The 16080-nt window shown below is 37.1% G+C and overlaps 1 protein-coding gene across 1 annotated transcript in view; it reads left to right on the forward strand.

The window, feature by feature from the left end:
• LOC145987291 (scavenger receptor class B member 1-like) overlaps positions 1-14836 on the forward strand; it is a 42227-nt gene extending 27391 nt beyond the window's left edge. The window contains exons 3-9 of the mRNA XM_083121808.1: positions 1100-1260; positions 2773-2917; positions 3963-4169; positions 6258-6627; positions 10356-10477; positions 12357-12485; positions 14614-14836. Of these exons, the coding sequence (XP_082977934.1) occupies positions 1100-1260; positions 2773-2917; positions 3963-4169; positions 6258-6627; positions 10356-10477; positions 12357-12485; positions 14614-14763 (1284 nt within the window). The 3' untranslated portion in view covers positions 14764-14836. The remainder of the gene's footprint in view (positions 1-1099; positions 1261-2772; positions 2918-3962; positions 4170-6257; positions 6628-10355; positions 10478-12356; positions 12486-14613) is intronic.
• Positions 14837-16080: the final 1244 nt, after the last annotated feature.

Consider the following 16080-nt stretch of genomic DNA (forward strand, 5'->3'; position numbering starts at 1 on the left):
TACAAGAAATCTGAAGACTTGTTCTGGTCACCAGAACGGTCTATTAAAATAATACAAACTAAAAATTATTAAATGTAGCTATGTATATAATCTCCATGTATTTTCTTTTCTTTTTTGTACTTGTATGTGTATTTTATGTATGAAAATAAAGACGAAAAGAAGGAGGATAAAAAGGCGGGGGAACCGTTTAAATTCAGGAAACTGACGTCCTGGTTTATTTAAAGGTACCTTGATATTAAGAGCATACCCTCGAAAAAACGCGGGTGGAAGCGGGCTACTTCGGAGGTTCCCCCCCTTTAGATATTAATATGTGTCTCAAAAAGTATTCTTTGATACTCACTCAATATGTTCTGCACTACTGTCTTCTTCATGTTCTAATTAAGTATTGTATCATGATTCATTCCATGAACTAGTGTATCTTGTATATCAATTAAGCTCATAAGGAAAAGCTTTGTAATGAGATGTAGTGAAAATGTGATCCAATGAAATGTATGATAAAGTTATGAATGTATACATTCTAAAGCTCAATAAATATAGGTGTAATGTAGGTATCCTGGTGTCACGCTGGTGCAAGGAAATGGTGTTCAACCAAGTAGACGGATAGCGGGGTTCAAGTTTAGAAGATTCGACAAATGCCTTGTTTGCCGTTTTAAAAGTTAATTTTACTACTTAGCGCGCACCACGTGACCATTCACCACACATTACACAGCTCCAGAACGTAGAGCAAACGGTGCAGACACCAAATACACTACTTGACACCAAATCAAAAGTAAACGTGTCGGTGTTGCATCAACTAGACGTGCAAGTGCGGAGAGTGTCAGTCAAAAAGTGCAGCGAACTAATGCATGGGGAGTAATCCACTGTGCTTGATCATGTACACATGTACGCGTACACGGGCAGCCATCTTGATAAAGATACCAGACGCTTGGATTGACAGCTGGTAGTTCCTGGAGGTAGCTTTTGCAAACAACATTTTACCCTCGTGGAAAATTCCACCAACTTATTCACGTTATAATCTACTTCACCTTCATTTTATTACTGTGCATGTGAATGTTCAACCCATTATTTAACCAAAGGTAAACTATGACTTGATTTGCAGATGACTGTAATCAGGAACGGAACGTTGTTCTACAACTTGTGGAAAGACGTTCCGATTCAACCAATTGTCACATTGTACATCTACAACTACACGAACGTAGAAGCTTTTGAACAGGGCAAGGAGAAGCTCAGAGTACAAGAAGTCGGTCCTTATGTTTATAGGTGAGTTGTATGCACATCTATTCTGGTTATATCTCATTATGCTCCACTTGGAAGTTGTTCTTTAATTCGTTAGACGTGATTTAATCTTTGAGTATTGGGCCAGCCCTATGCAGGCTACATATAAATAAACGGCATCTTTCATTTTGATGTATTCACTGTTTGATACATTGCCCACTGAACTCTGACATTTCCCATTGAACTCTGACATTCCCGAGTTGAATTCTCTGAACGCGAGACAACTCCACCAATGAACACGTGAGAGGGAATGGGACTGCGTGGAAGGGGAAGCGACTGCAGTTACCAGCCTTCGACAAGCGTGTACTGCTTCGTTCTTCCCACTCGATTTCGCCCCTTCTCTGCCGCTATGCGCGGCCTTGCTCCAGAGATAACCGGGACAGAGTATAGCTGAATTCTTTGCGATTTTTTCTATTCGATCCTTGCATGTCCAAGGTAAGCTCGTCGGATACTTTTTTGTGATCGGGAATTATTGTGTGACGTAAGGTGAAGGCCCACACATATTTGCACAAGACGACAGTTCAAGAGTAGGCTATCTTTTATCTTCTTTCGGATTTCCAAGGAAAATTGAACATTTGTGTGGGAAATTAGTTTCATGAAACTGTTAAGATCGGTAGCGGCGAATGGGTGCTAAAACTGAAGGGGCAAGGACAGTTTACTTTTTCTTGGTATACAACCCCCCACCCCCTAATTGGCACCACTGGTTAAGATTATATTATAAAGTCAAGGGAACCCTCGTGTTTGCTGAATATTTCGGACGAGCCCCCAGTTTGGCGTATGGGTCATTCGGGGCGAAATCACCCAGAGCGGGTTGATTCATTGTCATGGACTTACTTCATCTTTTTTATTGATAGACACTTGGTCCAATATTACAAATACGTAATATTAGACTTGTTAAACATATATTTTGAAAGTTATAATTTTTTGAAAATCTGAAGATTTTCAGAAATTGACTGGACGAACGAACCACCGTCATGTGACACAAAACATGTCATATCTCGGAAACTATACTACGTGGAGTCAGTGGCGGCTCGTGGTTCGGAATGTTGGTGGTTGCAGCGAATATATATATATATATATATATATATATATATATATATATAATTTTAATATTTATATATTTATAATGTAATTATATATATTCATAATTTTATATATATATATATATATATATATATATATATATATATATATATATATATATATATAATTTTAATATTTATATATTTATAATGTAATTATATATATTCATAATTTTATATATATATATATATATCGGTTGTATTTTGTTCACCAGTACCGGCCCTTTAGCAGGATTCGAAAAATATGCATATGCAAAGTTGTGTAATAATAACTTAATAATCTCATGTATGAACACATTTATGTTTAACAAATATTGGTTGAAAATAGATTATGTGCCTGTTATTTCTTTTTTATGATATTCTTGGTGATAATCGAAGTCTATGAGTAAGTGAGCTTCACTCCATATTATTTCAGAGAAACGATGCAGAAAGTAGATCTCCATCACAGCGAAGATGGCGACATTGTATCTTTTAAGGAAAAGAGAATCTACAAATTCCTTCCCGAAATGTCTGTAGGGAAGCCGAATGACACACTGATGGTACCCAACATTCCTCTGTTCGTAAGTTCTTTTCCAGTTTTCAGTAGTTATTGTATTAAGATTGTATGAGTTGAGGCAATTTATATCTAGAACCTAGGTAACCTATATTTATACTCACTTAGAATAATGCATTTAACCAAGGTAAATATTAAAGATACATTCAGTTACAACTGACGTTATTTGAAAGATAAATCTTGAAAGTTTTACATACCCTAAACAGTAGCGTAACCAGGATATAATTTTCGGAGGGTCTGAAGCTGGAGCCTTGTAGAGTCTGTGTGAATTTATAAATATTGAATAATGTTTAGTAATGATTTAAATTAATCTGAACTTCTATTACGTTAATTGTTGGTGTGAGTCGCATTTATTATATCCTAAAAGTCATTTTACCAAGCTTTTCTCTTGTTATATGCATTTGTGTGTGTGTGTGGCGGGGGGGGGGGGGGGGGGGGCTTGGTTGTACCGCGCCGTTTTACCTTCTGGCACGTCACTGTTACATATAATGTTCAGGAAAAGTTATACTCTTCGGAATCTTTTGGTTCACTGACACCCATATATGTACGAAAAACAGTGTACAAATAAAGGGAAATCCACAAAACCTACATGCTCTGTTAGTACAGAACAGGTGAACCAAAACAAGGATCATTAGTAAAAAAATAATAATTTTTCACAGCATTTGAACAGCATCAGAAGAGCGTTTATAATGCCTTTTTGTTCGGTGTATATATAGTACGTATATGTCAGTATATAGAGTTCCATCGTCGCTGTTTTCTGACTTTCAATACGTGTTCGTTTGCTTTAGGTAGGTCAACACTGCATTTTTTTTCATTTATTAACACATATTATGTTTAAATCTTTGTTATTTTTGTCTGCCGGGGCAATAATTCATGTTATAGGGGATATTCAAGATATTCTTTGAATTTGGAGCTCCCATAAGAAAGCCTGCAAGAAGATAAATATAATAAAATATCTTGGTCTTGTCTGTAATTTTTAAAAATACTTTCGTTTATATAGAACGACGAATATAAGCCCATATCACAAGAGTATTTTTATTATTATTTTACAGACAGCAGCCTCGTTTTTGGAGCACACCTCTTTTGTGGTGAGGATGGGATTTTCGACTCTGATGTCCACATTAAATTGGAAGCCCTTCATTCCTTTATCAGCAGAAGAATTTCTCAATGGACATGACAGCACCATATTTAAAGTATACAAGGGCATACTGCCGAAAGAAGCAAAGCTTCCAATGGAAAAATTTGGAATTATATCACGGGTAAGTGAGAGGAAAAAGTCAATTGACATTTTCTGATTCAACTCTGGTCGTACCAATGTGGACGTTAGGAGCGAGTCTTAACTTATGACGTAGCACTCTTTGTTATTCTAACTGCACAAACGTCTACGTGGGTCGACCCTTTGTAGAGAGACACACCCAAATGTCAATCTCTCTATCAAGTAGTACACCCTGAACTGCATTTTGCAGACTAAGGAAGCTCTGGCGTCTGGACCCTCAGCCAGTGTAATCCTCTGTGGGGTTCGTGTTTTATCGTCCATATATGTTTGTGATTGTCCCTTTATCCACTTCATATTGTCATCATTTATCCTCATCGTCGCGATTAGCCAAAATTGGTAGAAATACGACGTTATATAAACTAAATCAATCAATAAATAAACGACTACGTGGTGAAAGTGTTAGCGCACATATTCTCAGTGCAAATTAAACAAACGGGCTCGACCACTGACTACCTTGGCTTAGTTGTAAGGAATAAAAATATATATTTAAAAATTACTGCAAAACATTGTTGCGCAATCTGAATGTATAGCTTTTTGCCTTCTACCTTCACATATTTAAATATGGAACAATAATGAACAGGCGGTGTAGTTGAGGAAATATCCTCCAAACAGAATTACGTTTGCTACTGACTGATCTTCAAAGAATTTGAGATGGAATGGTTTGTTATTTGAGAAGTTTTCCTAAGAAAAATGATAGATAGCTGTTGTAAACAACATTGTTTTCAGTACATTTCAAGCATTATTTTATGTTCTGTGCCTCTTTGCACCATCTGTAATGAAAATTGCTGAAATTTAAGGCCAATATTTGATATTCAATTTTGACAAAAAAATCAAAGTTTAGGATTTTTTAGTACATATATGATAATAATTTGCGTAAAATATTGAAAACAGTTATGTCATAATAATAACAATAATCAAAATCTAGACTTCATGCTGTTGATTTATATAGGTTTATTTTACTTCGCTTTTCTGTCACTTTTGGCTAATCACGAAGATGAGAATTGATGGTGATAAGATGGAATGGATGAAAGAACAATAACAGATACAAATGAACAGCACACAACATGAGCCCCACAGAGAATTGGATCCCGTGCTCTTAGCGAACACCAGAAGGAAAGGAATTGCGGGTGCGTGCTGTTAGCGAACACATAACTTGCCCTGTCTTGCTTGTCCTTGAAAGTGATACCTTATAATCACATTGTGTTTGAAATTAGCTAATTAGCTAGTAGAAATCCGAGTTCTGTCTTCAAAGCAAAGTGACACCTTACACTTCATTTTCTTCTCTTTCGTATATAGCCACGTCACCACAACTTTTGCCATGCGTACTTTTCGATAGTGGTAACCATCCTACACCAAACACAAATTCCCGTACTTCAATTTAATGAATTCTATTTCATTCATCTTGCTGGTTTCACAGTGGATTAAAGAATGAGATCAGGAGTGAGGCAAGGGGTCTCACTTATCGCACAACACTTGAGCAACCTTGTGTTCTGAGTTCACGGAAGACAGCTTTTTAATTTTAGGCTAAACGCCTACGTTGTTAGGTTAGGCTAGATATGTTTAGTTCTCTTAGCCTAAATAATACATTTTCATTGTATTTATGCTAATGAAAACTAACCTAACAGGCCTAACCTAACCTCGTAGGCAATCCTCGTCTGACGTCAGAGCACAAGGTAGCAAAACTGTTGTGCGACAACAGTCAGGTCAGGTCAAGAGGCACCAGCCAATGAGGTGTTTCCCCACGCAAGTTGGCTTATCACTGGCAACACTTGCATGCTGACTAGTTTCAAGGACAAAAAAGACAGGACAAGTTTGCGTGTTCGCTAACAGCACGCACCTGCAAATCCTTCCGTAACTGTGTTCGCTAAGAGCACGTGTTCGATATGAGCACGTTCGATAACAGCACGGCACCGAGGATTGTACTGAATGTAAGTCCAGACGCCAGAGCCTTGCTAGTCTGCAAAGTGCACAATTGTCAGGGATAAAAGGGCACCAATCCTATCATGGTCAGCAATGTTTCTATTCAGAATTTCCAATCGACACATGTCTCTAACACATGATTCTCTTGCAGGTGAACATTACATATCCAGTCACGCTGAAAATGTTCACAGGAATGAAAGATTTAAGCAAACGTGGTGAAATAATAGGAATCAGCAACATCTACGATAACGAAAAAAACGGCAATGACAGCCAGAAGATTAATGCATATGAAATCGGCGTCTACCATCCACTTCTGACGAGAGACATGGAGTTCGACATTTACAAGACCGAAATTTGCAAGCTGATCAGGTTCCGATATGAAGAGGATGTTTATTCTTATGGGGTTCTTGCGTATAGATACGTTTTCAAAGATTTCCTTTCATCGCCTGAGAATATTAGCTGTGGAGGAAACGAATTTTGTCCACTTCAAGGCGTATCAGATATAAGCGCATGCATGTACGGTAAGTATACACTTTTTTACAGTTCTGACTATTTTCTAGATTGGATACTTTATTTCCATTCCCTTAAGACGTCAATGGAATTTCTATTTATACTTTTCCATAACAGACACGTATCTAGAATCGGAGGTGGATCGGAACAACGGATCTCATAAATAATAATAATATAAATATTTTGTTAATATAATTTATAATTTATAGGTCAATTCATATAATACGTAAATGAATTAATATTGTATTGTTATTATTACATGACTATACAAAAACACGATATAAGAATAGAGATATAACACCAAGTATTTATTATCTACCTTACGTGTAGTTAACATAGCAAAAATAAGTATGAAAACAGCTATCGTGACAAGAAAATTCATGACAAAATGATAAGGAATTCAATATTTATTGAATAACAAAATATAATGTTAAATCCAGTTGAAGAGAAGTAAATTACCTGATTAATATTTTATGCAAATCTTCTTTAGTGCTGTCATTCAAAACCGTATGATTCCAATTCAAACTTCGTCTTTCAGTAAGTTTGGCGGAAAAAGATAACCCTCGATGATGCAACAAATGTCAAATAAGTATATTTTCAGTATTTAATTTTAGTACACTTAAAATTCGATTCAAAACATATCGCGGGCAGGTAAAAGAACGCTTTTTAGTATTGCCACTGTTCAATCATTAGAAGCAAATTCGCTTTTTCTCGTACATATCAAAATCGAATAACTTCTTCCCCAAGAACTCCATAGGTGCATGTAATTGTGTAGCACAAACATACGTTGAAGTGGTAGAGTGAGAGGTGCACCAGGGTCAGAATATTTCTTGAATTATGAGATAACTGTAACCCTTTCCAGATTTTTATTTCTGTGATAACATTTCCCTGAAAGATGAAACGCAGATTTTGCCCAAAACTTTTCAGCGTTACGAAGATGGAACGAAAGTACTCCACTTAATGGGTTTAGATTTCTTCGAAATCCTAGGAAAGTATAAATTGGCATTTCACAAGGCTCACACTCTAGTTGTATTCTCTCCAATGCAGCATGTGAAAGAACCTTTTCGTGTTTGAATCTTTGAAATGCTTTGCTCGAAACAGGATGCGGGATGCCAGCTGCCTCATTTGGCTGTCCTTGCTATTGAGAAGAAATGTCAAGTCCTGGACGTACCGAAGCACATACAGCAGATTTCTCGTACAGGAGAATTGCACTTCACTAAGTGACTTTCGTTGTTTAAATATACTGCTGGACAAAGAAAACCGGACACTTTAATATTTGACATCTGAATTGCAATGACAGCTCGCAGGTATATTACAGAATGTTTGGCAGATCATGTAGTAGCATATGCACCATTCATAGGCTCGGACTTTGTTTATGCATTCGTACTTAATTCAGTTCTGCAACATTTAGTTAGCCTTCGAATCAGAGCTTTTATCGACCCATTACGTTATCACAATAATGCAAGTGTCCGGTTTATTTTGTCCAGCAGTATAGTTAACATTAGTTTCTTCCAACGTCATGTTTATTTTCCAAGAAAATTAAACTCTTCGATTTTTTTTCGTCATTTATATTATTATCTTATAACTTGAATATTTATCAGTAGTTTCATCTCAAGAAAGAGGATGAATTATAAAATTATAATGTCTTTCAATGCTGAAATAGGCCATTAGAAACAATGCAACTTGCGGCAGTTCCCACGAATAAAAAAAAAGAATGAATGCCTTTATTAAAGTGAATCATATGGAGATAAACTCGTAATCAAGAATTAATTTAGGCAGTAAACGTCCACTGAATAAAGGACAATCACAAACACCATAATGAATATAGCTAATAATAATAATAATAATATAAGTATTATTGTGTGTATATATATATATATATTTATATATAGTATTTTAGGGCGTTTCAATGTGACTGCCTCCCAACAATATTTGTCGCCCCCCCCCCAGTCACTTTTCCCTGGCGCCGTCACAGTGCAGGGTCTTCTTACACTTCTTCAATAATTGAAACTCAGGATAATTCTAATTATTCTTCGAACTCTTGTTGTTATAAGCACATACGCTTGTAAAATACCGTTGCCTTAGTTCTAACCAGCTTTGGCTCGATTTCAGTTACTTTCTAAGAAATTAAACAAATTTAAAAAAATCGGTTCTATTGAATAAAATATAGTCGAATAGATCCCGTACCAAAATATATTATACCCTGTTACAGCCCCACTTAATTCAGTAATGCGATGATTAAGATGTTAAATTTAAAAGCAACACTTTTCTCATATTATGACGTTAATTATGATACGACGCAATTCTGTAGATTGCCGGGCAATCTTTTCTGGCACTCTTGGATAATCGCGACGATGAGGATGAGTGATAATATGATGAAATTGATGAAGGGGCACTCACAAAGAAGAAAATCTATGTCCAGGCCTGGATTCGAACCCGGGACCCCTGGTGTTGAAGCGCATTGAGACAATAACTCGGTCACGAAGGTCGAGTTTCAGTGGCTCGAAAAATGATACTCTCAAAAATAGGTGAGAAATGCACTAAATGTACATAAATTACGTGAACTTTCTACGCAGTTTTTAAAGGTACTGGTCGAACACTATCCCAGTGGGGCGCCGTGGCTGGCTTACAGGGGCGCCGCGAAATGTTCCAATATTTTCAGTGAAATGATATGATTGTTCCAAATATGTGCTTATTTAGTACTTTTTACACACATGTTTCTGAAAATATGTGTTTATTTTTTAACTTCAGGCAAGCAACCTAACAACACTAACTGAGCGTTGCAAGTGTTAGATAGGCCTACATTCTGACTTGGGCGTCGCGAAAATGTCTTGAAACATTAAGCGCGCCGTAAAACGAAAACGTTTTGGAACCCTTGCACTAGCCATTATATTAGTCACACTAAATCTGCGCATCGAGAACTTTTTAGCCCTCTTCTCATCCTCGGCATTAAATATAATAATAATAATAAACATGAAGGAAACTTATAAAAAAGGAACAAGTTCTGATGCAACCATTCCACGCTAGTCCGCAATGTTTACATAGATTACATACATTGTCTACGTGAATTACATAGTTTACATTGTAGTCTATTGTTGTTGATGCGTAGACGAACATCGGTGTTTAATTAATGTTACTGTTATATTTTAAGTGTCTTTGCTGGTTGAGATGCTAATACAGCGTGTCTCAAAATGAGTATCGGGGTTTCAAGTAGTTGGTATATTGCAGCAAACGAAGGTTAATGTTTATATCGTTAAGGTACGGTAAGAACGGCTGTGGATGTTTGCTACACTGACCACTTATAATTTGTTTCCCATCAGTCACAGCGGCGTAGGTGTATTACAAGATGGCGACCCCCGTGCCGACGTCCTTTTGTGTCATTGAATTTGCAAGGTGTGGTTCTTTGTTCTTCTTGTGGAGCTACGTGAAAGATAAAGTGTACGTACCACCGCTTTCTGCCGACATGCCAGACTTGAGAAACAGAATTGTTGCAGCTGTTCAATCTATCACTTTAGACATGCTGACCCGTGTTTGGGAAGAATTGGACTTGTTACAAAATTGTTTAGTCCCATATAAGCTTTGTCCTTGTACAAATATAAGAGATATTAAACGACTATGAAACCTCGATGATCATTTTGGAACACGCGTATTTTCATGACATCAATATGATATTTCACACACGATAAGACACATTGTCAAATATACAACACCTTCATATTTTTGTTTTTCTTCAATACAGGATCACCTATGGTCGTCTCTAATCCTCGTTTCTACCTCGGAGACCCAAAACTGCTCGCCATGGTGGACGGAATCCCTCCTGCTGTAAAAGAACATCACGATACATTCATCGACATTCACCCAGTGAGTGACATTACTACACAATAGATACATGTGTGCGTTTGTGCGCGCGCGCTTTTTCAAGGAGCGTGTAACTTCTTACCAGACAAAGGCCTTTTTTAGACGGATGCACTTCCTTTAGCATTTTTGCTAGCACGCTTCCAAAAAATTTATAGCATATGGTACTTTCCACGGAAGCATTTCATGTAACATTTCCGTTAGCTTTTGCGATTGCAATGTATAATAAATACAGCACGAAAAGCACGTCGAGTTACACCATCTATGGTGAGTGCACGGTGTTCACAATTCAAACAACTATAAAATGTTCTTCCATACGTGTACTGTATGTATATATTTAAGCAGCGCCATTGTTTTGTAGAGCAAAATCACCAAACCCGACATACCATTTTGTTTTTTACTCTTAACTTGGAGTAGGGAATGAATTTTCCGACGTGGAATACATCAATGTGTACATCAATTCCATGCCTAATTATAAGCTGTATAACAATGTATATTACAACAACATTTTATTCCACAAAATTGTTTTCTCAAAAATGTACAATTATACCATCTGAGAAAATGTGTTCCTAAACCGACATACCTGTTTAAGCAAGGAATTAAATTACAAAGCAACACAAACCAATATATGTAAATGGTTTCTATTAGTGAATAAAGCAATTCCTTTAATCATCATGAACAAAATGCAATTTCTTTGGACTATTTAGCCATCAATGGCATGTCATTTACAGAAAACGCAGACGTGTAGGTCATGTTCTGCACCTGCACATTAAACATGAGCCCAAAGATTGCACATGATACACATTATCCATTTTCAGCTCTGGCAACTTCAGAATAAAGTCCCTCACCAAAATACATTCAGCATCTAGAGTATCTTCATCTCGTGCAACGGTTTGGGGAACCCAATTATTGACGTATGTCAGTTTAGGGAACGACGCCATCAATAACAATAACTAAAAAATTTACAAACACCACATCTTCACAACTGAAAGAAATACATGTTCGGAATCGTTATTCTATCTACAATGACCTGATGAAACTGTAAAACTTTAAAAATTAAAATTTAAAAATGAGACGGATCCTATCCTTAAGAAATCCCATGAAATATGCAATGGCATCTGAAATGCCATAACATTTTTCACTTTACACCGTAGCATTTTGGTCATGGTGTAGGCTAAATGTTAAGAAATATGCTCAGGAAAATGCTTTCGTCTGAAGCGGGCCTAATACTTTCGAAATTGACAATATAATGCTCAAACTTTTACAGTCGTCATAGGGCGAATCGAAAGACAATATTTTCTATACGCAAAATGAACTTGACCGTCTTTAAATATAACATAGTTAACCCAACTAATATCATTTTAATAATCCAGCTTATAATATTTATGATGCATACAACATAATTTATAATCATTACCTGTCTTCATGCAAGATAAAAGATTCGAAGATTGAAATTAAATTAAAAGAAAAACAACCTGTAAATGTAAAGCAAAAACTTCCTGAAACTCGCAGCATTTAAAAGCTAATATTTATTTACGGTATTTCTATTGCATTATGAACATTCTTCAACGAATGAATACATTAGAAACAAACAAAGCATAATAGTCAGGAAATAAACAAGGAGTAATAACTTCCAACAGTACAGTGAACCAACTTGAAATCAAGAAGCACAAATATGGTCAAAATCGATCATATACTTTGTTGTACTAGGTCTATTTAAAATTATTAGAATATCAATTAACAGCCTTCTGTACATGGTGCCAGTGAGTCACCGAAATCAATAGGCGAAGGAATTAAGGTTTCGTGAAAATTAAACGGAATTATTATATACGTATTTGATAAGTAAAAGTTGGTTCATTATGGAAATTTCTTTTAATTTTTTCAGACATACGCTTTAACTATGCGTGGGGCCGCAAGACTGCAGCTCAACATTGTCGTCAAAAAACCAATAGGGATCCGGCGACTAAAAATATTCGAACACGGCACCATTCTGCCGATTTTTTGGGGAGAGGAGGTCAGTATCATTCTTAAGAAGCAATTTTAAAAATGTTTTGTAACTTTGGTACAGTTATTCTTTATGATGTTAAAAGTTATTTCGAAAAAGATAACTTTGGGTTTCTAATTTTTAAAAGTAAATATATTACTGTTAAAACAAGCTACAAGAGTACGCAGGTATGCTTAAGTGTCTGATTCCGTACTTTGAACAAAAGTTTCGAAAACGTAGGCTGCTGAACGCAGGACCACTGTCTGATACAATATTATTCTATATACCTAAGTAAGAGCACTGTACGGTAAGAATAATGGCCATCTTAATAGCCGATTCAGTGTGTTCTCCCAAATAACAGGATTAAATTCAGCGCTTTTATAATTTCTACGCTGTGGATTAACAAAGTTCTCTTTCTTGACGAGGATTGAAAGGCTGGTTTAAATTTCTGTTGTTGCCCAGCAAATCAGTGCTAGAAGTTAGTGGTCATAAAGGGGGATGGTATCCCCCAGCTAGCAAAACATTCGCAAAGCATCTCCTAGCTGTGACATTGTCCGTATGTTAAACATCCACCCAGCTAACCCTAAGCCTCCACCAAACATGCCCCCAGTTAACATTTTCCACTTCAAGAGTAGCTACGTTCCCTTTCACGGTGTGTGAACCTCTGTTTCTCGTTCAATTAACAACATCTGGAGCTGCTATCTTGACATTTTGCTGAAGATAGTGTAGGTTCGGACAGTATTTTTTTCTAATGGCGTCAGACCGAACAATTACAATTACTTACTTCACGATTGTTTCCTGCAAGTGTTTCCCAAAACTACATTTAAGTGCTTTTTGCCTAACACGTGCCATAAACTATCTTGCATTCTCTTCACTTTCTTGCATGCACTGTCTGCATTTATAGCGCTTCACAAATTCGATTACAAGCGGAGTATCCTTGAACACAGGTTCTGGTGCAAGGACATTTTTCAGCACTTTGAAAGTTTCAGATCGCAAAACTGAAATAACTGTGGGCACCTTTCTGGCTTCATTAACATACTGAACTAAACATAACTGTTAAATAGTCTTCAATTTCTTCCAAGTCTGGCAATAACTCAGAGAACTGATTGATTTGGTTAATTTTACTTCACTCTTCTGCCACTTTTGACTAATCGCGAAGATGAGGATGAGTGATGATATGATGAAATTGATGAAGGGACACTCACAAAGAACACCCATGCCCAGACCGGGAGTCCTGGCGTCGTAGCGCGCTATGCTAACCACTCCGCCACAAAGGTCAACAGAGAACAAATTGTAACGTAATAGCACTATATCGTTGACACAATCCATAGAGTACTGATTTAAACTTTGCCCTTGTATAAATCGTATTCGTTCGAATATAAAAGTACCTTGCAAAGTATACTGCACTGTTAGAAATTCCCGTAAGATTTACAATATTCCAGCCGTTAAAATTCAACAGCCTGTCTGTTAATTTTCGAAAACAGGACGCACCCGTTTTTCCTCCAGAGCAGGGCGATTCATGGTCACCTGTGTGCTCTGGCTAGAATAAGAAGTAAATATGGTGTCGGTAACCTCTTGGGATTGATTGATATGAGTTTTTTTACTTCGTGTCTCTGCCACTCTTGGCTAATTGCCAGGATGAAGATGAATGCTGACAAGAGAAAATAGATGAAGGGACAAACACAGATGGACAGGACACAGTACTAGCCCCACAGAGGATTATCCTGGCCGTGGGTCCAGGCACCAGAGCCTCGTTGGCTTGCAATATTGCAGTTACCGGGGTGTGCTACGTGGAAGTGAGGTTGACATTTGAGTGTTTTCTGCCTGTAGAACAGCAATGCAACATCAAAACTTATATGGAATATTTTATCTTTCAAGATGATGGGTCAAACTATATTTTTGCCCACTCATTCATTGAAATTATATTAATTACAGTTAACTATGAAACGGCAGTTAATACTTAAGAACAGCTATGACCATTGTTTTTACGGTAGTGATGGCAGCGGAAATTAACTATCTTAGACCGTCATTTCTCCAGTTAACTTTATACAGTGATGTATTTCTCAATTGGTCTCTGACTGTCATTTTTCCAGTTAACTTTTTCAGTGATGTATTTCTCAATTAATGCTATCAACATTTTTTTCTGTTCTCGTTGCAGGCTTTGTTTGAGCTTCCGTTTTTCTTCGGTTTACTGGCCTTTGGTGCCACTTATATAACGCCTATAACCGCACTTCTTCTCATGACAATTTCGGTGGGAACGTTCGTTGTGCTTGTGAGACGCCTCATCAGACTTACAGTCAACAATTGACCGTGGAGTACTGGCGCTTCGAGAACAACATGTGCTGATCAAAAAAGCTTTGAAGTCATCATTATTGTGTATATTTTCACGCATGGAGTGACGTACTCAGGGAGGGAGGGGGGGATTATAACACACTTTTAGATCAGCATTTTTAAGAGAGTCTATGAGAGTCAAATGAAAATCTTAAAAGTCCGACAAAAATTTCAGAACAGACTGTAAACAGCTAATTTACATGAGGTATCGACTGGTATCGACTGTTATTTACAAAACTACCTCAAAGGCTGCAACATAGGCGTAACTTGGAGGGGGCAAGTGGGGAAGGGGGCGCTTGCCCTCCAAACTTTTCGGTTTTATTAAAATTTACAAGTTAGGGGTCCTGAGGAGCAAAGTAATAAAGAGTAATATTTGTAATTTCGCAAACGTTACAGTTATTTAGCAAATATTCCTGGACGCTGTTTTTATGGAATGGAGAACTTTTCGAACCTCTTCCTCCAAAGTTAGGCTCCAGGTTTGATTCTACCGCCCCAAAATTAAGCCCAGTTTAATTCTGCCCCCTCAAAATTTGGCCATGTTTGATTCTGTCTCCTCAAAATTAGGCCCAGTTTGATTGTACGCCCTCAAAATTAGGCCCAGTTTGATTCTGCGCCCTCAAAGTTAGGTCCGAAGTTACGCCCATGGGCTGCAACACTGATCAAATGAGCTTCACAACACCATTTTTGTCATATTAAAGATGGCGCCTCCTGCATACACATGCACCAGTAAAGAGCAGTGGTTTATTGCCCTCTGGAAGCCTAAAACTTATAGACATTCTATGGCAAATGAAAATTCAATGTCTCTAAGCATGCGTACCACACCAGCAAGTTTACAAACAGTGGAGGAAGTTCGATAATGGCCTCCGTCCGCATGCAGATGGTTGAAATGACCTTCGCGGTGGCTCATAAGTGACTGCAAATAGACTCCAAATATTATTTTCTTGTGTACAGGCACTAACTCAGACTTGAAAATATATGTGGATCAATAGGTCTGTGCTAAAATGCAGCAAACGTGTGCAACTTTACATGCAGAAATCTACTAGATAAAAAACAAGGACAAATTAAGGTTTATATTTGACTCTCCCTTGTATATATCGTCGCACCAATGCCAAAAGCACGAATGTACAAATTTTGAGTTTTTCATCAAAGTGCAGTCTCTGACTGCATTTCGGTGATAGATTCCTATATTTACATTCTTACCTAATAAACTGTCATAAGTACGTTCACATTTTACCGATGACAACATTTATCCAAATGTAAAATCTCCCCCCACCCAGAACATTGATTATTAAAA

The sequence above is a fragment of the Lepisma saccharinum genome, chromosome 4, assembly GCF_977018435.1.
Source record: "Lepisma saccharinum chromosome 4, izLepSacc3.1, whole genome shotgun sequence".
Lineage (NCBI taxonomy): Eukaryota > Metazoa > Arthropoda > Insecta > Zygentoma > Lepismatidae > Lepisma > Lepisma saccharinum.